Below are 24,680 nucleotides of genomic sequence, written 5' to 3' on the forward strand. Positions count from 1 at the left end.
CACAACAAACAGTTATCATTGCAGCACATTGATGTCATTGTGAGACCGAGGCATGCCAAATCCAAAGATCATGTGATGCAAGTGTTTGAAGAATGATGGTGGGCTTATTAACATGACCTTGATATTACCCTTGTAAAGCCTTCGGACATTTCTTCCATTTCCAATGCATGAAGTCAAGAGATCCAAGTAAACTTGGCAACCCTGTTGCTTCTGAGATTGCCAAAATCCTCTTGGTGTCTGCCACAGTTCGTTCTCTGAGGTATTTAAGTCCAAACACTTCGACCACCACAGTTGCAAACCTGACCATGGCATCTCTGCATGTGCACTCACACATTTGTACGTACTCGTGCCACGAATCAGCAGTCGTGCCATAAGCAAGCATCCAGAGCGCAGTCGTGCACTTCTGTAACTAGAGAAGCCAATCGTTACCACGACATCATTCTCCAAGATGAAGTAGTCATCATAAGACCGGACGCCATGGTACAAAGGATCAAAGATAGTCTTGCGCATTTGAAAATGTCGACGAAAATGGTCAGCGAAAAGTGCATCCATGCCAAAGTAGTCGGCCATTAGTGTAAAATAGCCACACGCTATGTTGCGGTTGAGCACTTGCTGACCCTTGACTGATCCCTTGAAATTAAGTACATGCACCTCCATACGCTCTGAATCTTCAAGGACTACCTGCATCATCGCCGCCACATCCATGTAGTCCTCCTCGTTACACGAGTCATCAGACGATTCAACATAATGCTTGTATATGTACTCCAAATCGAAATCCGTCGCTAGAAGGAAGAAGGGAAAGCATTTTTAGCTCCAACAATTCATCAAACATTTGTCGGGCATGGTGAGTGTATCACTAGCGATGGTACCTGGCGGGATGGTCGGAGGAGAGGAGTTGAACAACGATGGAGGAACGCGGGGTGGAGCCCGACTGGAAAGCTGTAGGTGACGGAGACGTAGACTTCCGATTGGGGTGTGGCGTGACGCCAGGGTGATGCAACGGCTGCGAAGGCAAGAGAGAAAGAAGGAATGAGAGAAAATGGGAAGGATGGTGGCGCGGGGTCCGGGAAGGGTTTTGGGTGGGTCTCGGGTGTCGGTGTTCTATGTGTCTATTGTCCGGATTCCCGTAAAAAACCATGTTTGTCTCTCGTTTGTCGGAAAAAAAATACACATCTATGTTGAGTGACTTCTATGGCCCAAAAAGCACAATGCAAATGGACATGAACAGTTTGAAGGTCTGTTTTAAAGATACCGTGAAGCCACAATTCTTTCATTCTATTATTTTTACACATAGAAAACTTGAGTGAACGCTCGCCTCTATCAACAAGGAAAGCCTCTGAACCGGTCAACTCCTTCATTTCTTAATTAATAATGGAGCTGCCATTGCCAAAGTGTTCTTTGAATCCCCAGCTTAAATGTTCCTGCTATGAACAACAAAGTTTAAAAAATTCAACTAAAAAATTCTGATTTTCTTTTACAATAAACATTGTTTCGTTTTCTGCTTGCGTGCAAATTTTCGTGATGAAATCACATTCGTAAAGATCTGAAAATAATAATAAAATCAGCACATCAAACTGCTTTAAAATAGTCTTTTGCAGCATTAGAAATTGTTTTTCCGCCCATAGCAGCAGGAATGTTTTTTCTTCACGAAAAGTTGCAGGTATATAAAAATTCAAGAATGTCAGCTGTAAAAGAACCAGATTTCCCCCATTCTACTGTTCATGATGCATTTGAGCTCTCAAGTGTAGAAACTTCATTCTCCAATAAACTAACCCGTATCATGCTTTGACCCGCATCTACATAGTAGTAGTATTCCAGTTAACGGTATCTGCCGTGAGGCTGCCATTTTGAACACGAGACCGCCGACGCGGAAACATGAACCCACGCTCTACGCAGGTCTGCGTGTCTCTCTAATGTCTTCCCGTTATCTCGCGCCAAAAGAACAAGCCAAGACGTAAACCCAAACTCATTTCCTCCTCCTGCAGTCTCGTGGTTTCCCGGGCACAGGTATCTCCGCGTGCCTGGCACTTTCTGGATTCTTCCGCGGTCCGTGGAGTGCACCTGTGGCACTTTTTCTGGCACCTTTTGGCGAGCTCCGGAGGCCCTCTGCATGGTTCCCTGGGCGTCCACGTCGTGGCCCAGCTCCCGCTGCAGGCACAACTTCTACACGTTCACGGCCGGGGAGTGCCCGCCGACGTGGCCACCGCCGTGGCCACCCCCTCACGGCCGGACTAGCTCGTCCTCCCGAGCCCTATTTAAAACGCACACTCGTCATAGAAGAGCACACAGTCACCAGAGTCCACCACGAAGCAAGTGTGATCTAGCCACTACCTGCATCCTGCTGTTAGTAATGACGACCATGGTTGCCTTGAGCTCCTTCGCCGGTGCTGCCGCCGTCGGCCGCCCCGCCTCCTATTCTCCGGCGCTGCCGCGTCGGCGCGCCCTCCTCGTCAGGGCCCAGACCGAGGTAAGCCTCTTTGGTTAACTCTCTCTGCTGCCATCATAACTTTTTTACTCCGTATTGTACTTGTGCTGACTCACGATGCTCTGCAGCCGGATATCGAGCCGACCAAGGAGACGACGAGCGCATCGACATCCTCCCCAAGCCCGAGCCCAACCCCAAGCCCGGTGGCGCCCAAGCCCAAGCCCAAGGCAAACCCCTCGGTCTGGGACGCGCTCGCGTTCAGCGGCCCAGCGCCGGAGCGCATCAACGGCCGGCTCGCTATGGTGGGCTTCGTGGCGGCGCTCTCCGTCGAGGCAGCGCGTGGCGGCGGCCTACTCGACCAGGCCGGCAGCGGCGCCGGGCTGGGATGGTTCCTGACAACCGCCGCGGTGTTTTCGGTGGCGTCGCTGGTGCCGCTGCTTCAGGGCCAGAGCGTGGAGAGCAAGAACAGCGGCGTATGGAGCGCCGACGCTGAGCTATGGAACGGCCGCTTTGCCATGCTCGGCCTCGTCGCACTCGCTGTCACTGAGTTCATCACCGGCACGCCCTTCGTCAACGTCTGAAACTAGCTAGTGTGGTGCAGTATTCTTGTACGTGCATGTACATATTTGTTGGTCATGCTGAGGAACTAGTACCACGGATTCTGACATTTTGTAAGAGCATCTCCAACGATAGAGCGGCGCGCTATTTTCTTTTTGTCTTGAAATAGTGTTTTTGTCCGTCCGAACATGTGTTAGTCGCTCTTCAGCAGTGGCTTAAATGGAAAAAGTAAAAAAAAAAAACCCTTAAAGCTGCGTATGAAAGCTAAATCAAACCGTGAGCTTATAATCTTTGAAATCGACACATTAAACTTTTCAACCCGGTCTATTTTAAACCTTGAGAGTGCTTCACTGGGATCTGATGTGGCATGTCAAATCGGGCCGACCTAGACCAGTCGCTCACACGCTCGCTTTGCTATGGTTTTCAGTTTTTAAACATGTCTATTTTTTTAGTATGCGGTACTTTTTAACACGCACATTAACATTTTTTTCATCCACTTTCGACATTTTTCAAATATATTATGTATAATTTTTAAAATACACGTTTTCAACCTTTGTTGAATAGATAATAATGTTTAAACCAATACACATTTTAAATTTTCTAAACGAAAGTAAACATTTTCAAATCCATACGAACATTTTTTACATTGTTTAGAAAGTGCTAACATCTTAAAAAATTCAAAAATCGTGCATACTTTAAAATTTATTATGTTCTGGAATGTTTTTAATTTTTTAAAAAGTATTCAACATTTTATCACACAATTGCTGAGGTTTCAAAAAAATTGTTATTTGTTGAAAAATGTTTATGTTTCAAAAAGTGTTCAAGTTTTCAAAATTGATTCTGTTTTCAGAAACTATTTGGACTACAAAATATTGTACAGGTTTTAAATTTCTTGCCATTTTTTTTGAAAAAATATGTTTCAAATTTGTTGATATTCTCAAAATAGATTCTTTTTTGAAAAAGTTCTGGGTTTTTGAATTTTTGAAAGTATTCACACTATTTTTTTTCCGAAGATTTCATAATTAGTATATGTTTTCCATATTTTTTCTCCTTCAAAAGGTTTTTTTTATCTTGACTTTGTGGTGTGTGATTAAACTTTCGGGCCTCTCATAAAATCACTAATAAGCGTTAGTTCTAGTGGTTGTGCGTCGAGCTTAGCAGCAACAGGCGCTAGTTTGACTCCACCAAAATTTCTGCTTTCTTTGTATTTTTTACTTCCCTCATTATTATGAAAAATATACTCGCTTTGCACGTGGTGGCTGGCCCTCTCGACAATCGATAGTTGTATATTTTTTGGTTTTTTACGTTGCATCTTCTGAATATGAAAAATAAGAAATGAAAAAAATCTTGCTTCATGCATGTTGGACCGGCCTAGTGATGTCTGCAGTCAACAATCCCGGGATTCAACATGCCATGTCAACAATCCTTGTTTAAAAACGCTATCAAGGTTTAAAATAGACCGGAATGAGAGATTTGGTATGCTGATTTTAAGGATTGTAAGTTTAGGATTCAGTTTAGCTTTCGTGTATAAGTTTAAGGTTTGTTTTAGACTTTTACCGGCTTAAATCTACAACGTGATGCTGAGTACAAACACGTTTTCTATTCAAACATAGAAGCAAAAAAATCAAATATATACAAAATAAGTCAATAATAAATAGTTATTTCAATTCAAACAGATAGTTCATCAATAGTATAAGAAATAATTCATGAAAAATAGAATAAATAGTTTATGAATAATGATAAAATAAATAATTTATTTTCAACTTAAAAAAACATCAATTCATACGTTGTTCATTCCATGACCATCATTTCTCGACTAGATCCTTTTGAAGTTCATCATCCGTATGGGCACGTCGAATGACATGATAGGAGGCAACAAAACGGGTCATCCTCGCAGGCTTCTCCACACTTGCGCGAGTCTTCCATCAACTCGTATTGAGAATAGTCTAAATCTTGTCGACGCTCATTCTCGATGATCATGTTATGCATGATCATACAAGCATTCATGATGTACCGAAGGATTTTTTGATTCCAAAATCTAGTCGGTCCTCTCACAATAGCAAACTGGGCCTGCAAGATTCCAAAAGCTCTCTCCACATATTTTCTAGCCACCGCTTGTGCATTGTGAAAATCAAGATTTTTCTTATCTTCTGGTGTCTTCAACAACTTCACAAATGTTTGCCACCTTGGATAGATGCCATCCACAAGATAGTAGTCATACCTATATGTATGGTTATTTGCTACAAACTTCACCGATGAAGTATCACCATTTGCACCGTTGAACAACACTGACGTCATTGCAAAATCCGGGCACTCGAAAAAAGCATGCCAAATCCAAGTCTTCTCATCGGCAACCGCTTAAAGAATTATATTGGAACCCTTTTTCTGGTCATGGAATTGTCCATGCCATGCAGTGGAACAGTTCTTCCAACTCCAATGAATGCAATCTATTGATTCAAGCATACCTGGGAACCCACGAGCTTTGTTGAACTCTAGAAGCCTTGCGTTATCTTGAGCATTGGGAGCTCTCAAATATTTTGGCCTAAACACTGGCATAGTTCCAACTGTGAAGCCCTTGACACACATGATGGCTTGACTCTCACCCATGCCCAGGTGTTCATCAACTTGATCCGCTGGAATACCGTATGCCAACATGCACGAAACAACTGTCACCTTTTGGAAGGTGCTATGCCTGAGTTCTCCAATGGCATTCCTCCTTTGCTGAAAAAACTGATCATGCCTCGCTAGTTTCTCTGCAATGTGTTTGAACAACTCAATGCTCATCCTAAAATGATACTGAAATAGGAAGGGATATGTGGGATTCTTCACAAAGTAGTTCCTCAGTAATCTGTAGTGGGCATCAATCCTCTCCCTCCACAATTTCTGATGGGCGAAAACCAAACCACCGTGCTTCGGCTTTTTATTGACGTGCATAACTAGGATCATTAAGACTTCCTCCTCCTCTTGAAGATCAAATTCTTCATCGGAAGAATCATATGACGAACCCATCTACAAAATTGAATTAAAACTAATTTAAACTACAAAAAATATGCAGAAAGTGCATCTATAAGTATATAAAGTAAGCAATATATACCTTGGAAGTATTTTTTCGAACACCTTGTGGGCGCCGAGCTGCAAACGGTTGTTCGACGGAGGAATGGAGAGCTCGAGGGGCGAGAGCAAGGAGAGCAGGTAAACCAAGCGGCGGCGGCCACCAGGAGTAGCAGGAGGCGGCGGTGCGCTAGGGAGAGGTGGGGGAAACACACCCATGGGAGGAGCGGGAGGAGGCGCCGGCGCCCGGAGGTTTCAGATCTGGCAGTTGGTGGTTCGCGCACGCGATTCGTTTTGTCCAGCGTGCGCGATCGAGCGTACCAAATACAATGTGCGCGATGCAGTTTTACCCAACGTGTGGCCACCTTTTACCGCGTGCAGCGTTATTGCACGGCCGCTGGAGCGCTGCTTTCGTCCGCGCGCTATATGACCGGTTTTTTGGGCGCACATCTTATTCAACGCCTTTGTTGGAGATCCTCTAAGCCTTATCATTAGGTTGTCTTTCTTGGTGATGATGTATTGGAGCCTGAAATTAATGCATGAATGAATTAAGGTCATGCTAGTACTCCCATTACAAGAGCATCTTGAAGACCAAAGAAGAGTTTTGCTTAAGTTGTTTTCCATTCTCATGAAGATTCATTGCCAAGCTTGTTGCTATCCTCTCAAATTGTTAACATTCGTGAGGAATTCTTTTCTTTTCTATCCGGATCACTTCAGAGGTGTTTTCATTTCTCAATCCTCCGAAGGCCATCATTTCAGAAGATTTCTTTGTTCTCAGCTTTCAGTTTTCGTTCTTCAATTCTTCTCAATTGTTGTCCCCTCATTCATATCACAATTCTTACCGGTGTCGTTTCTAAGTTTTATGCTAGACGAATTATGATCTCTTCATTCTCATGTATCTCCATTCATTCGTAATATCGTCATTCATTTCAAATTCTTACCGGTGTTTCGTTCAAGACATCTTCAAGGTCGTGTTATCTCTCTTCAATCATTCTCAAGAAGAATAAGTAGTATGTGAAATACGTTGCTTGTCATCAATTTAACTTGATGAAGGGTAAGCATAAAATAATTCTTATTCTTGTTTCATCAAGCTGATTTCAATCCTTCTTCCGAAGTTTCTCATGATATCAAATTCATGGTTCTAAGTTGTTCATCTTTTCTTTTGGAGTTCAAGTTTTCTAAAGTATCTCATCGTGAAGCTCCATCTAAATCATAGCAAGGCTTAAATATTATTATTTCCAACCTTCATTTATTGTGATCATTCTTTTGTTCTGGAGTTCTTCCTCGAAGTTCTTCATGGTGACTCTTCAAGGATTTAATTCATTTTCGAAGTGTTCTTCAAGATTCTTGTTGCAAGATCTCAAGTATTCTTTGTCTTGCATTTCAAAGATTAATCCTTTCTCAATAATCTTTTGAAATGGTGTTATAGCATTCTTGATTCATCAAGAGTCTCGAAGAGAACTTGTTAAGAATGAGATATTTAAACCCAACATTTCTTTCTCGGTGCTATCTTGGATTGGACTTCACCTAAAGCCTTTCCTAAGGATTGTTTCTATTTGCGGTGCTCATCAATGATCCAAGTATTCTTTTATCCTCTTGGTGAAAGGACTTTTTCATATCTTTGTTGATACCAATCCAAGCAATCTTTGTTTCTATTAGTGGTTGGTTGTCACCTCATAATTTTGAGATGTTTTCCACAACCCCACAACAAGCATATTCTTTTCGTTGTTGATTTTTCAACAACTCCGTTCAATCCTTCTTGTAAGGATGCATTTCAAATCCAACTATGATAGATTATATAATTTTCTTCTCCGTTCTTTCCTTTCCAACGATATAATTTCTATTCTTTTGTTCGGAGGCATTGTGAAGTTCATCTATTTGAACCATCATCTCGTTTTATCAAAATCATATTCTTTCCTTGCTTATCCATTTAACTAGAATGTTGTGTCCTCTTTTCAAGTTCTTTCCATCTTATCAAGTTTTGCTTGTCTTTTCAACGGGAGTGATATCCGAATTAATTCTTATAATGTGTTGTATATCTCGTTTCAACCAGAGTGGTTTCGAATTCTTGCTTATTTGTCGTGCCATTCTTCATCTCTTTGCAACCTTCAACGTTCTTGGTTTTACTATTTTTTCAAACACGCAACTAAGTTTTACCTCTTATTTTCCTTTTCCTCTTCCTCTTCCTCTTCTCATTCTAAGATCTCGGGTCGAGATCTCTTGTTAGTGGAGGAGAGTTGTAACAACCTGAGACCGACACTCCAGATGCCTTCCAGTTATTTAGAGTTTTGTCGTGTGATTCATTTGTTTGTCGCATTTATCAATGCATCATTCGCATTTCATCGGCACTTGATCGCTATCTTTTTTTTCAAAACTTGCATCCATCGTAGTTGCCAATAATTCTGGTTCTTGTCCTTGACCATTTTGAGACTAAACTCATCCGCAAGCGCCCGCGACATCATTAAACTATTGTTTTAAAGTGCATATGAAATATTTTTGGAATGAGTTGAAAGTTGGCGTGCGGTCTTAATATATGGTAGATAGACCGCCTCCCAAATTTCATCGCATTGGGAGGTTGTTTGGTACCCCCACCGTTAAACCTATAACGACACTATAGTTGGTCAAACGTTAGACGTTTTCGGTTTTAAAACTCCGTTGCCGGGTCGCACATTTCTCTATCATCTTAGCCCAACCCCTATACATGGTCCACCTAGCCCATCTTCCCTAACCCGTGACCAGAGTCGTCTGATGGTGATCGAACGGTCCGAAACACACCAAAATCCCCTAACCCTAGACTCCTTTCCTACTTAAGGACGCCTACCCTGGCATTTTTGGGCAACCTATCCCCGAGGCCTTGAAATCTGCACCGCCACTAGCTCTAGACTATAGCCAGCCTCCACCGCGCCATTATCTCTGTCCTTCTTCATGCGAGCGCACCAGGCCGAGATCCGGCCCGCCCCAGGCCCGATCAGAGCCGAGCCATCACCGCTGCTCATACGCCGTAGGCCGCGCATGCCCTCGAGCTTGCTAGAGCCCATCGCCTACGCTAGCGCAACCCCGCCTTGCCCCGTTGCACATGAACCTTGCCGCCGCCGTGGGCGATCGCCCGGCCAGCGCCGCCCGCCTCCTCTCTTTTCTCTCCTCTCTTTCCCTCTCCATGAGATCTCTCTCTCTCTCATTCCCGTAGGAGACCCGCCATGGCGCCGCCGCCTCAAAGCTCCGCTACCGGTCAGTGATCTCCCTTCTCCGAATCCTCCTACGACCATCGCGACCGGATCCGGGGATCCCGTCCCCGAATGTGTCGGTCCCCATGCCTCCCGACCTCCTTCGCGCCTTCATGGGCCATCGTTCGTGCCATTGTCGACGTCGGGCCTCGCCATGGCTGCATCGATATGACCCCATCCCAGGTCCATCTTGACCCCGTCCTCAAACCAAAAAGACGCGCCCACTGCATCCCACTCTCCCGCTCCTTGTCTTCCCGCGTTCACCCCGTACCAGAACACCGTCATTCCATGGACCAAACGGCCCCGACCGTGCTGCATGCCTCCGTCTCGTACCATTGCGTCCACCTTCCCACGAGGTCATTTTTTCTCTAAGTCCCAAACTATCAATTTCATCATCATATAGCACTTCTCCGATGCTTTTATTTTGCAAACACTGCATCGTATGAAGATATTTTATATATGAAAGATGATCTACTCTTCGTGTTGTACACAACTATGGCATTTGCATGCATTTTAGGAATCAACTAGATGGTCTAATCTGTGTTGAAACAGTGTTTCGTTAATAAACCATTGAAACTTTTATTTTAATCAAACTTTGCTTGATGATTGCATGAAACCCATGCCTCCTTTGAACTTGTGATAATGGAGTAAACTGAAGTATGTCATGTCTACTTGCTAGTAGTATGTTTATCATGCCATGAAATCCATGTTTAGCCATTTATTCCTTCATGTGAACATCCTTACTCAATGTTGTTGTTTTCTACGTGTCAAAATATTTCAAAGTCTCAAACTATTGTGAAACTTGTTGTTTTGTCTTACGAATAACCACTAATCTGTAGCCCCTTTGATGTTGCTCACTTGGAGAGTTTTGTAAGTATGGTGTGGACTATCATGTTGTGCCATTAGCTGCCATGAATAGGTTTTGCATCATATTTATTTCTGTTGTCCAACATCCCTACTTGTTAAAACATGCTGCTCATATACACTCTATTACTTTCACTATGTTTGTGAATCTCTTTGTTTCAACTTGCCTTTTTTGTGTGGATGCTAGCCATAATTATGTGTGTCTTTTGCTCATGCTCAAGTGGAATGAAATGAAGTCCATTATGTATACTACCATGCTGTACATATTCAAGCCATGAAAAAGTTTTGTAGCGTATATATTTATTGCTATGAATATGCCTTCATGTCAAATCCATTTCTGAGAATTTATGATTTTCACTAAGCCCTAATATGCTATATTTTCTAGACATGTTGTGAGCATCCTAGAAATCACCATGATCCCTTTTGATGAAATGAAGTGCATATAAAATACTACTGCCACATATCTTGTTTGTGCATTTTAGGTTCATGTAGCTTGTTGTTTTGATGATTGCAAATTGCTATATTGTTGTTTTGGACAGATTATAACTAAAGCTTGAGTTATTTGTAATTGTTAAACCGTGGCTCCGTTTTGAACATGTTGTACATGAAACTTGCTTACAATTTCATGTTGTTTCATAATATCATGTTGCATCCATGATTTAAATGTTTTTGGTTGTTGTTTACATGCATTTTGCATTCATAACATATTTATCTTGTGTTGGTCATATCTATTAGGTCGTAGCCCTCTTTTAAATTATCTATATATGTAAATCACCTAGAGTGATGAGTGGATTCACATGGTGAACTTTAGTTTCCTGTTTAATAAATATAAAAATATGTTTAGTTCAGATCTGGACCAATATTGAAATTTGCATATGGGGTCGTTTCGAAAACATTATAAGTTGTTTACGACCTTATTTAAATTGACTAGATAGATAGTTTATTTATGTTCCACCTCTTGCCATGTTTAACAAAATTTAAACTTGTCGTGTAAATAAACGAGAGTGAACTAAATACTTGAATGTGAAGTTTCGTCATGTGTAGTACTTGTTTGTTGTGCCTTGCCATGTCGTGCGATAACGAAATGGACATGCATCATGTTTGCTTGCACATCATGTCATGAATATGTTGTGGTGTTTACCGTGTCATTTCTTTATTTCTGGATTTATTTCTGCTTGATATAGTTCCAAAATCGATTCGGAGTGTGAGGACTCATTCGACTACGCCCGTTCGTCTACTTCACTGATTCGTTCTTCTTTCAAGTGGGATCTCACGCAAGATGCTCATTTCCCTCGATACCACTACATCATTGCTATGCAGTTTGTCTCGTTTCTAGAGTTATGTCTCGATACCTACCACTTTTTTCAAGCCTTCCAAACTGCTATGATAAGCATCTGAAAGGACGTGGATGTCGCCTAGAGGGGGGTGAATAGGTGCTTTAAAATAATTACGATTTAGGCTTGAAAAAATGCGGAATAAAACTAACGTTTAATATGTCAAGCACAAACCAAAAAACAACTAGGCTCACCTATGTGCACCAAAAACTTATGCTAAGCAAGGTAAACAACTAAGTGATAGCAAGATATATGACAAGAAACAATATGGCTATCACAAAGTAAAGTGCCTAAGTAAAGGGTTCGGGTAAGAGATAACCGAGGCATGCGGAGACGATGATGTATCCCGAAGTTCACACCCTTGCGGATGCTAATCTCCGTTTGGAGCGGTGCGGACGCACAATCCTCCCCAAGATGCCACTAAGGCCACCGTAATCTCCTCACGCCCTCGCACAATGCAAGATGTCGTGATTCCACTAAGGGACCCTTGAGGGAGGTCACCAAACCCGTACAAACAAGGTTGGGGCAATCTCAACAACTTAATTGGTGGCTCCCAACAACACCACCAAGCTTCACCATGATGGCATATGGCTTCGAGGTGACCACAAATGCTCGGGGCAATCTCCACAACTTAATTGGAGACCCCGACGCTTGCCCGGAGCTTTACACCACAATGATTGAGCTTTGAGGCACCACCAAGCTTCTAGGGGTACCAAGTACCCAAGGGTAATAAGCTTCTCAACTTCTCACTTCCACGTATCACCATGGAGAACTCAAACCGATGCAACTAATGCAATGGCAAGAAGACACGAAGTGATCAAGTCCCTCAACCTCAAATCCCTCCACAACAACAAAAGCTATGGAGAAATATGAGAGGAAGAACAAGGAGCTTACAAAGAACTCCAAGATCAAGATCAAGATCCAACCGGTTCCTCTCACTAGATTTCCTCTCTATTTTCCCTCAAGAACAAGCAAGAATCATTGCAAGGATTGAGACTTACCAAGCTCTAAGAAGGTCAACAATGGGGGAAGAACACGAGCTCAACAGATGGATATAGTCCAAGGGGGAAGAAGACCCCCTTTATATAGTGGGGAAAAGAATCTGACTGTTACCCCCACTTATAGCCCGAGCACAGCGGTACTACCGCTCGCGAGGAGCGGTACTGCCGCTGCCTCTAGCGGTGCTACCGCTGCCTCTAGCGGTACTACCTCTTGGTAGGCTCACGAATCACGGTAGTAAAATTTACTACCGTGCCTACCACCGCTAGGGAAAAGGTGCGCAAAAAGTCTGACGGAGCGGTACTACCGCTCCTAGAGTGGTACTACCGCTCCTAGAGTGGTACTACCGTTAGGGGGCGGTAATAAATAATTACTACCGCTGCGAGAGCGATACTACCGCTTGCCACCGAAACTGTCATAACTTTCGCATACTAGCTCTGAATCGAGCAAACCAAAGCTTATTGGATTCAGGACGACAAGAGCTATCCAATAGCAACTGTAAAACTTAAGAACGTGCAGTTAAGAAAGTGCCAAAGGTATAGAGAAGTGAGGTCTCTATGAATGAAGAACCGGCAAAAACTGCCAACATCGAAAACATCATAGAAGATGCATATGGACACCTTTTTCGATGAACTCGAGCTTGTCATGAAGATGACCATAAGCTCTAAAACTCACAAAGAGAAACAACAAACAAGAACCAAGAAGTATGATGCAAGGATGCAAATGGTTTGAGCTCTCAACAAACTATACGATCAAGCTACTCACTTGAGAGCTCCCCTTGATAGTACGACAATCTATCCTACAACAAAAAACCTATCAAGGGCAAACCTATACCTTGTACCTCGTCCTCTTGAGCTAGATGACGATGATCTTGGCTTCCTCAAGATGGACCACCTTTCCTGATTGCGTTGGCTTGATGAAGACTAGTTGATTGCTCCCCCATACACACTATGGGTGAGCCGCTCTTCAGCATATCTGCAGAAGTCCATTGCTACCACAACGAACGACAAGTTCAAGCATGATATCTTCGTGATAATCCACTTGAACTTGCACACCGCAATCTTGATGACAATCACCACTTGACGTCATCCTCCATGGGTTATATGAGATCTTCCTCTTGACGCAAGCCCATGGAAACACACCTAACCCCACATAGAACTCTCACGAAGACATGGGTTAGTACACAAACACGTAATGGACAATGCTTACCATACCATGGGATCACTTGATCTCTCTCGGTACATCTTGTACGCTTTGTGTGTTGATCATCTTGATTTAATCTTTGTGTGATGAGACGTCTCCATCGTATCTACTTTTCCAAACTCTTTTGCCCTTGTTTTGGACTCTAATTTGCATGATTTGAATGGACCTAACCTCGACTGACGCTGTTTTCAGCTAAATTGCCTTGGTGTTATTTTTGTGCAGAAATCAAAGTTCTCCAAACGTCCTGAAAATTTATGGGGAGCAGTTTTGGAAAATAAGAAAAATATCTGCGCCAAGTTCCACCTGAGGGGGTGGGCCAGTGGGCTACAAGCCCTGGCTCCGCCACCACCCCCTGGTGGCGGTGGGCAGGCTTGTGGGGCCCACACGGCTCTGCCGCCCCCAACCTCAGGTCTATAAGTCCCCTTTCGTCCCAAAAAAATAAAAGGAGAAGTTTTCATCGCGTTTGCGATACGGAGCCGCCGCCACCACATGTTCTTCATCTGGAGGGCAGGTCTGGAGTACGTCTTGGGCTCCGGAGAGGGGAAATCGTCGCCATCGTCATCATCAACCTTATTCCCTCTCCAATTCCATGAAGCTCTTCGTCGTTCGTGAGTAATCTATTCATAGGCTCGCTGGGCGGTGATGAGTAGGATGAGATCTATCATGTAATCGAGTTAGTTTTGATGGGGATTGATCCCTAGTATCCACTATGTTTTGAGATTGATGTTGCTACTACTTTTCCATGCTTAATGCTTGTCACTAGGGCCCGAGTGCCATGATTTCAGATCTGAAATTATTATGTTGTCACCAATATATGTGTGTTTTAGATCCGATCTTGCAAGTTGTAGTTACCTACTATGTGTTATGATCTGGCAACCCCGGAGTGACAATAACCGGAACCACTCCCGGTGATGACCATAGTTTGAGGAGTTCATGTGTTCACCAAGTGCTAATGCGTTGGTCCGGTTCTTTATTAAAAGGAGAACCTTAATATCCCGTAGTTTCCTTTTGGACCCCGCTGCCATGGGAGGGATGGACAATAGATGTCATGCAAGTTCTTTTCCCTAAGCACGCATGACGACACACAGAATGCATGCCTACATCACATTGACGAACGGGAGCTAGCCAAATATCTCTTCGTGTTATAACTGTTGCATGATGAATATCATCCAAACAAATCACCGACCCATTGCCTACGAGTTTCTCCTACTGCTGTTGTTACTTGTCTTGCTCTGCTGCTATTACTATTGTTGCTACTGCTGTTACTTGTCTTGCTCTGCTGCTGTTACTACTGTTGCTACTGCTGTTACTTGTCTTGCTTTGCTGCTCTTACTACTATTGCTACTGCTGTTACTTGTCTTGCCCTACTGCTATTGTTGCTACTACTGTCGCTTGCTATTGTTGCTACTTGCTACTGCTGTCACTACTGTTGTTCCTTGCCACTGCCGTTACTCGCTACTTTGCTGTTACTACTTTGCTTGCAGATACTAATCTTTCAGGTGTGGTTGAATCTAACAAATTCAGCTGCTAATACTTGAGAGTATTCTCTCAGCTCCCGTCGTGCGAACCAACAAATTTGGGTTGAATACTCTACCCTCGAAAACTGCTGCGAACCCACGCGCTGGTGGGCCGTCAACAACATTCTTCTAGTTTCATTGCTGGGGAGTGCTAGTAGCATTCTTCTGGTGCCATTGCAAGGGAAGGTTTGTTGTCACAAAATCAGCATTCGTCTAGCTATTGCCAGAGAGTGTCAGTCAGCATTTTTCTGGCGCCGTTGCCGGGGAGGTATTGCTATATTCTCTGAGTCACTTGGGATTTATATCTGCTGATCACTATGAAGAATCTGAAGGAGCCAAAAACCAAAGTCTTGCCCTCAACTACGAGGGGAGGTAAGGAATTGCCATCTAGCTCTGCACTTGATTCACCTTCAGTTATGAGTAAGTTTGCGACATCACCTCCTGCTAGAAATCTTGATATGTCGCATGTGCTTGATGATGCTTATGATGCTACTGCTAGAGATGCTATGCTTGATACTATGCCTGATGATGCTATGCTTGATAATATGCCTGATGATGCTATGCTTGATACTGCTAGAGATGCTATGCTTGATACTGCTTTGCCTGATGATGCTAGAGATGCTATTTTTCCTGATGATGCTATGCTTAATACTGCTAGAGATACTACCTTGCCTGATGTTCCACTAGGAGTGTTCCTTGATGCTCATATTGCTAGAGTTACTGCCAATGCTCGTGATGCTTCTGATACTGTCGATACTATTGAGATAGAACCTGCCTTTTCTCCTGCTAGATCTAGCTCTCCTAGATATGAATTTCCTGATATACCTGAGGGTTATGTTATGGAGGGAGAGGTAGCTGAGGATTTTCTTGCGTGTAAGGATGCCTATGACGCTGAGAAATTACTTCTCAAGTGGAAGGAAAAATCTCGGGAAGCTAAGATGAAATATGACCCAAAGTTTGCCACTTCACCTATCTTTATCACCGATAAGGATTATGAATTCTCTGTCGACCCTGAGATAATCTCTCTAGTTGAATCTGATCCTTTTCACGGTTATGAGTCTGAGACGGTCGTAGCCCATCTTGCCAAACTACACGATATAGCCACCCTTTTCACTAATGAGGAGAAGATCCGCCACTACTATATGCTTAAGCTGTTTCCTTTCTCTCTAAAGGATGACGCTAAAGCCTGGTTCACCTCTCCTGCTCCTGGATGTGTGAGTAGTCCACAGGAGATGGTCTATTACTTCTGTGAGAAATATTTCCCTGCCCATAAGAAGCAAGTTGCCTTGGAGGAAATATACAACTTTGCTCAACTCCAAGAAGAGAGTCTTCCACAAGCTTGGGAGAGGCTCGTCTAGCTACAGAATGCTTTGCCTGATCACCCTCTTGAGAAGAACGAGATACTTGATATCCTCTATAACGGACTTACCGATGCCTCTAGAGACCACCTAGACAGTTGTGCTGGTTGTATTTTAGGGAACAAACTATAGAACAAGCTGAGACCCTACTGAATAACATCTTGATCAACGATAATGCTTGGACTATTCCTGAACCACCTCCTAATCCAACTCCTAAGAAAAGAGGTATTCTATTCCTCGGTCCCGAAGATATGCAAGAAGACAAGAAATCTATGCAAGAGAAAGGCATTAAATCTGAAGATGTCAAAAACCCGGTACAGGTAGTAGAAGAGAATTCTGTGCGTAGGTTTGATGAGAGTGATATTCCTTTTGATAAACCTGCTAGCCTATGCTTTGATGAATTTGACAACTTTGTTGCCAAACAACAGAGTTTCAATGATTATGTTAGCATACATTTGGAACAAAGTGCTCGTATGCTTAGCCATTTAAGTGCTTGTGTAGACAGAAATGTCAGTGCTCTGAAGCTTCTGAGTAAACATGCCTCTATGGTTACTACTGAGGTAGAACAAGTACTTAAAGCTCAGAATGACCTGCTCAATGAACTAAATGACAACTCTGTCAGAGTCATTACTAGAGGAGGCAAAATGACTCAGAAACCTTTGTATCCTGAAGGTCGTCCTAAGAGAATTGATCAAGATTCTCAAGGACTCAATGCTGATACACCTAGTCATCCTAAGGAGAAGAAGAAGGATGATAGAAACCTACATGCCAGTTCACCAAATACTGTCACACCTGAAGAACCTAATGATATTTCTACGTGTGATGCAGATACACAATATGGTGATGAACATGAACCTCGTGACAATATGGACAGTGATGTTCATAATGATGCTCAACCTAGCAATGATGAGGATGTGGAGATTGAACCTACGGTTAATCCTGATAACCCACAACCTAAGAAATACGACAAGAATGACTTCACTGCTAGGAAGCATGGTAAAGAAAGGGAGCCATGGGTTCAGAGACCTAGGCCCTTCCCTCCTAAGCCATCCAAGAAAAAGGATGATGAGGATTTTGAGCGCTTCGTTGAAATGATAAGACCCATCTTTCTGCAGATGCGGTTAACTAATATGCTCAAGATGTCTCCGTATGCCAAGTACATGAAAGATATCATGACTAATAAACGGAAGATACCGGATCTTGAGATCTCCACCATGCTTGCCAATTATACTTTCAAAGGTGGAACTCCTAAGAAACTTGGTGATCCCGGAGTGCCCACTATACCTTGCTCCATTAAAGGAAACAACGTAAGAACTGCCTTATGTGACCTTGGAGCCGGTGTTAGTGTTATGCTGCTCTCTCTTTATCGAAGACTTGAGTTGGATAAGTTGACACCCACTGAAATTTCTCCGCAAATGGCCGAAAAATCAACTACTTTCCCTATCGGCATTTGCGAGGATGTGCCTGTTGTGGTTGCTAACACCACTATCTTAACAGACTTTGTTATCTTGGATATTCCTGAGGACGATGCCATGGTTGTCATCCTCGGAAGACCCTTTTTAAACACTGTAGGTGCTGTTATAGATTGCAACAAAGGCAATGTCACTTTCCGTGTCAACGGTAATGAGCACAGGGTGCACTTTCCGAAGAAACGATATTAAGTACATTGCATCAATGCTATCGAAAAGACTTCATCGATTCTTATTGGGAGCTTTGAATGCCCTATTCCTCGTGTCAAGATGAAGTATGATTTGCTTGTTGTGGAGATACATATCCCCATTGAGGTGACTTAGTGGCTATTCGAAAATTCTCCGTTCTCTCTTGCGATTCGAGAAGGTTTTGTCATGAGGACTTGATCAACCCCATTGACGGATTTCTTTCGATGACCATGAAACGGATGAATCAAAGAGTCACATACCTCTGTTTTTAAGCCTTCATTTTCTTTTGCTTAGAAGAAAAATGATAGATTTAGTTTAGCTTTTCCTGTTTTCTGTTTTAGCGTCCCAGAGAAAAATACCTTGAAAATAAAAGTTCTCCGATGGTCCTGAAAATTTAGTATGATTTTTTCTGGATTTTTTGAAAAATTATGGGCCTGAGAGCTGGCCTGGGGGCCAGACCAGTGGGCCACAAGCCCTGCCACCGCCACCTACCCCCTGGTGGCGGATTGCAAGCTTGTGGGGCCCACAGGCACCGCCTCCACTCATTCCAGCTCCGAGCCTCTTCTTCCACCTCCAGAAAAAATTGTTTCGCAGCTCAAACCCGTTATCTTGCTCATTTGGCTGTGATTTTTGATCTCCTTGCTCAAAGCACCATTCTCCGAACCATTTTGGGGAAATTACTCCTTTGTAAGTGACTCCTCCATTGGCCCAATTAGTTTTTGCTCTAGTGCTTTATCCTTCGCGAATTCTTGCTACCTTGGTGACCCTGTTCTTGAGCTAGAAATGTTGATTTTAGCTGGTTCCAAGTAGTTTTAGCGCGTGATACGGTCTCTAGGCACTAGTAGAAGTAGTTGCTACAAGGTGTGGTGGGTCTTCATTCACTTTTCTCTTGAACTTCAAAAATTTCAGCAAAAGGAAATTATGTTCAGGAGGAAGTTTCATGGTGGTTCCTCAAGTAAGAAGGGTCCTCGTCTCTCTTTCCGGGAGCCCGAACCTTTTCAACTAAGGGACGCACCGGTACAACCATGTGAATGGCCTTCCGATGAGTTCATGATCGAAGCAGGTTTCAAGGATGAGTTTGATACACTTGTCCGCAATGCCGGGTTAGAAGAATTCCTCTCAGATAAATGTGAACAGTATGCTATGCTCACTGCCTCTTTCGTGCGTAGATTTAAATTCTCAGTTGGCCGTGACTCATCCATACTGTTTGATCTGTACGATAAATCCTATATCGTGGATCTGGAGGATTTCAATAGGATTTTCAAGATACCCGATGTGGGTAGTATTAATGATCCTTCTAAGTCTTCGGTCAGAGATTTTGTCTCCAGTATAACTGTTGGAGAAACCAGAGATATCACGCAAGCCACCATAGGAAGCATCCATTTCCCTGCCTTGCATTACCTTGCCCTCTTTATAGGTAGGTGCATTAACGGCAAGGGTGCACATTGTCACATATGCGCTTTCGACCTCAGTATCCTTAAGAGCGTAATAACGGGTGACAGGAGCTTCAATATGGGAGCTATAATAGCAAGGAGGCTGAATAAAAATGCCAGCGAGGGGGATTTCTTTGGTGGAGTTTATGCTACACGCTTAGCAAATTTTCTTGGAGTATCCATCCGTCCAGAAGACCCTCCTCTCCGTACAGCCTACCTTGATCGTGTCGCTCTAACACGCTACCAGTTCCTTGAGAGAGATCATGGATCCCTCCTATACCGCTTGATATTTAACCGTCAGTGTGTTTTCCATATTACCCTTCCTGCTCCTGCTTTCTTTGACTTTCAGGTAAAACGAAGATACTACATAACCATAGCAGAGGCAGAGGAGTATGAGAGGGAGGTGACTGTTGCTCGACTTCAGGAGGCAGCTATTCAGGCAGTGGCTGCAGCGCTCCCGTATAACACTCACTATGACTTTGGGTTTCGCCAGGACCATCCTTGGGAGTAGACCAAGCTAGGCCAAAAGCCTAAGCTTGGGGGAGTACGTGTTCTCAGCGACTTTACATTCATGCTTATGCTTTCACTCTGTTAGCCGTTGTTTACACTTTGCCACTGTATTATCCATGCTAGTTTATTTTCGTTTTCTTGTTTTCTTGTTTTGTGTCCTTTTGAGAAAACCCAAAAAGATATTTCTTTCTTCTTTTGCTTGTTGGGAGCTTTCCCGTGTAAATAGTTTTCTTTTTCTTTGTGTCAAGGTAGAAGATATTGGTTACAATGTTTAGTGGTTCTTGCATGCTTACCTATTTAGCTTTCAAGGAGCCATATTACTTTGTCTTCTCCTTTGTGTTTGCCTGCAGATTCAGCTTAGTCCAATGCACGAGCACTCTTATTATCGTTCACATCGTTCGATCGTGCAAATGAAAGGCAACAATGATGATATATGATGAAGTGACTGAGACTGAAAAGCTGGTATGAACTCTATCTATTTTGTTTTAGTAAATATGACTAGCTTGTCGACCCAGACTTAGCTTTATTGTGAGAGAACCATGTTTGCAATGACAACTTAGAGATCATAGTTTCTGATGCCATGCTTATTTAGCTGAGAGCTTATAATGGTTTGTTTTGAATGCCAACATAGATTTTGAGATGACTATGATATAGTATGATAGGATGGTATTCTCCTTTGAATGTTTCAAGTGGCTTGACTTGGCGCATGTTCATGCATGTAGTTGAAACAAAATCAACATAGCCTCTATGATGTTCGTGTTCATGGTGATTTATATCCTGTTCATGCTTGCATTTAATGTTAGTCAAACTCATTGCATCTTGATGACTGTTGTAGCTCCCTAGTTGGTCGCTTCCGTGTCTTTTGCTAGCCTTCACTTGTACTAAGCGGAATACTGCTTGTGCATCCACTTCCATAAACCCAAAAGTTTTTCCGTGAGAGTCCACCATACCTACCTATTTGCGGTATCTACCTGCCGTTCCAAGTAAATTTGCATGTGCCACTCTCTAAACCTTCAAGAAATAATATGTTTTGCATGCCCGAACCGCTCATGTGGTGACAGGGGGCTATTGATATCTTCCATGCTAGGAGTGTTATCCTCGACATGTGTTTATTCACTATCATTCACGAGAAATGGGTCGGTAATTGGAATGCCCAGTTCCACGCTTAAATCGAAAAGATAATTGCAAACAAAACTCCCCAGGGATTGATGTTGGTATGGACGGTACCTGAGGATTCTGCTAGCCGTGGAGTGTGATTGATTGGTGGTGGGGAGTCAAAACTTTACTTTTCTGTTTGGGAACCTCCTATAGCATGTGTAGCATGGAAGATATTGAGAACTCTTGGTCATTGCGGTGACAATGAAAGCATGCCACCCAAAATTATTATCTCTGTTTTCAAAGCTTGAGCTCTGGCACCTCTGCAAATCAATGCTTCCCTGTGCGAAGGGTCTGTCTATTTATTTTCGTGTTGAGTCATCCTCCTCTTTTATAAGCACCAACTAGAGAGCACCTATGTCATTTTTATGCTTTGCTTTTGATTGATATTGAGTATGACTATGACTGGATCTTCGTTGCTATGAATTACAATGTTTAGTCAGCCCTTGATCTTTGAAAATGCTCTGCATTTATGTTTTGCGGTCTCAGAAAGAGCTAGCGAGATACCACCTATTCATATTGCTTCATTCTTGTTTTGATTGAAGTGTTGGTATTTGAAACCCATTATTATTTGCTCGTTAGCTATTTATGCCATTGATATTAGTTTACCGTGAGACTTTTGTGTCATTTGCTTATGTGGTTAACTTGTGATCTTGCTGAAATTCTGGTTATGAGTAAGACATAGTTGCAACAACAAGTTCGAACAGAGTTTGTCAAAGTTTTTATTTCTCCCTCAGTTTGTCAACTGAGTTGCTTGAGGACAAGCAAGGTTTTAAGCTTGGGGGAGTTGATACGTCTCCATTGTATCTACTTTTCCAAACTCTTTTGCCCTTGTTTTGGACTCTAATTTGCATGATTTGAATGGAACTAACCTGGACTGATGTTGTTTTCAGCACAATTGCCTTGGTGTTATTTTTGTGCAGAAATCAAAATTCTCCAAACGTCCTGAATATTTACGGGGAGCAGTTTCGGAAAATAAGAAAAATATCTGCACCAAGTTCCACCTAAGGGGGTGGGCCAGTGGGCCACAAGTCGTGGCTCCGCCACCACCCCCAGGTGGCGGTGGGTAGGCTTGTGGGGCCCACACGGCTCTGCCGCCCCCAACCTCAGGTCTATAAGTCCCCTTTCAGCCCAGAAAAAATAAAAACAGAAGTTTTCGTCGCGTTTGCGATACGGAGCCGCCGCCACCACCTGTTCTTCATCTGGAGGGCAGATCTGGAGTCCGTCTTGGGCTCCGGAGAGGGGAAATCGTCGCCATCGTCATCATCAACCTTCTTCCCTCTCGAATTCCATGAAGCTCTTCGTCGTTCGTGAGTAATCTATTCGTAGACTCGCTGGGCGGTGATGAGTAGGATGGGATCTATCATGTAATCGAGTTAGTTTTGACGGGGATTGATCCCTAGTATCCACTATGTTCTGAGATTAATGTTGCTACTACTTTGCCATGCTTAATGCTTGTCACTAGGGCCCGAGTGCCATGACTTCAGATCTGAAATTATTATGTTGTCACCAATATATGTGTGTTTTAGATCCGATCTTGCAAGTTGTAGTTACCTACTATCTGTTATGATCTGGCAACCCCGGAGTGACAATAACCGGAACCACTCCCGGTGATGACCATAGTTTGACGAGTTCATGTGTTCACCAAGTGCTAATGCGTTGGTCCAGTTCTTTATTAAAAGGAGAACCTTAATATCCCGTAGTTTCCTTTTGGACCCCGCTGCCACGGGAGGGATGGACAATAGATGTCATGCAAGTTCTTTTCCCTAAGCACGTATGACGACACACGGAATGCATGCGTACATCACATTGACGAACGGGAGCTAGCCAAATATCTTTCCGTGTTATAACTGTTGCATGATGAATATCATCGAAACAAATCACCGACCCATTGCCTACGAGTTTGTCCTACTGCTGCTGTTACTTGTCTTGCTCTGCTGTTGTTACTACTGTTGCTACTACTGTTACTTGTCTTGCTCTGCTGCTGTTACTACTGTTGCTACCGCTGTTACTTGTCTTGCTCTGCTGCTGTTACTACTGTTGCTACTGCTGTTACTTGTCTTGCCCTACTGCTACTATTGCTAGTACTATCGCTTGCTACTGTTGCTACTTGCTACTGGTGTCACTACTGCTGTTCCTTGCCACTGCCGTTACTCGCTACTTTGTTGTTACTACTTTGCTTGCAGATACTAATCTTTCAGGTGTGGTTGAATCTGACAAATTCAGCTACTAATACTTGAGAGTATTCTCTCACCTCCCATCGTGCGAACCAACAAATTTGGGTTGAATACTCTACCCTCGAAAACTGCTACGAATCCACGCGCTGGTGGGCCGTCAACAACATTCTTCTAGTTTCATTGTTGGGGAGTGCTAGTAGCATTCTTCTGGTGCCGTTGCAAGGGAAGGTTTGTTGTCACAAAATTAGCATTCGTCTAGCTATTGCCAGAGAGTGCCAGTCATCTGACGATCTTGATCAACCTTGTGTCTCTATGACAATTCCTTGGATAATACCTTGAATGCCACCTTGGTCATCATATAAACTCCTTGAACCCAACAGATATACTTCAAGAAGTTCCTATGGACAAATCCTATAAATGTAACTTAAGGCAACCATTAGTCCATAGGGATTGTCATCAATTATGAAAACCACATATGGAGAAATATGCTCTAACAATCTCCCCCATTTTGGTAATTGATGACAACCACTTCAAGAGAGTTTATATAAGGAAATAAGCATAACCAAGCGCACATATACAAAGCAATAATGCATGCGTGCGAGATGTAAATGCTTACGTAATAAAAGCAAAACCCTCTAAACATATCCAAAGTAAACTCTCTAAACTTCTCCCACATTGGCATCGATTGCCAAAATGGACAAAAAGTTTACAAAGCCAATATAGTAGGTGGTCCTCCAAAAAGTGTGTACTTCTCAGCAAAAGAGTGCAAAGAAATACACATATAAAATGATAAGTAGTTGGAGGAAAACGAACTATATCGAGGACCCAAAGATTGCAAAAAGAAGGATCGTATGCCACAAAGACATACAAAATAGAACCAAGAAATCAAAAAATACCAGATGGAACAAACAATCACATGGTCATTTGAACCACATGAATAAAATATATTATGATAAATCTAGTGTTTTATCAAAACTAGAGAAGCTCCTCATGATTTGTGCACTAATAAGAATTTTTGTATTTGATACAAGTACACAAAATAGGATCGTTTCTCCCCCAAAATGAATAAAAACACACAACGAGTGCAAGAAGATAGATGAGACAATAAGCATATCACTTGCACAAAACATGTGGTTGAGCATCATGTAGAAGAGGCAACTTAAGGATAGGCTCAACCAAATTGATGTGTGTGAGTCATGGCAAAGCGCTTGAGA

The 24,680-nt window shown here is 42.9% G+C and overlaps 1 protein-coding gene across 1 annotated transcript; it reads left to right on the top strand.

Moving 5' to 3' along the window:
- The first annotated feature begins 2,275 nt into the window (after window positions 1-2,275).
- LOC123446703 (high molecular mass early light-inducible protein HV58, chloroplastic-like) lies at window positions 2,276-3,166 on the top strand. Its single transcript, XM_045123260.1, has 2 exons — window positions 2,276-2,467; window positions 2,554-3,166. Exons 1-2 carry the CDS (start codon window positions 2,351-2,353, stop codon window positions 3,004-3,006), a joined length of 570 nt encoding a protein of 189 aa, XP_044979195.1. The 5' UTR covers window positions 2,276-2,350; the 3' UTR covers window positions 3,007-3,166.
- The last annotated feature ends 21,514 nt before the right edge of the window (window positions 3,167-24,680 follow it).

The sequence above is a fragment of the Hordeum vulgare genome, chromosome 4H, assembly GCF_904849725.1.
Source record: "Hordeum vulgare subsp. vulgare chromosome 4H, MorexV3_pseudomolecules_assembly, whole genome shotgun sequence".
NCBI lineage: Eukaryota > Viridiplantae > Streptophyta > Magnoliopsida > Poales > Poaceae > Hordeum > Hordeum vulgare.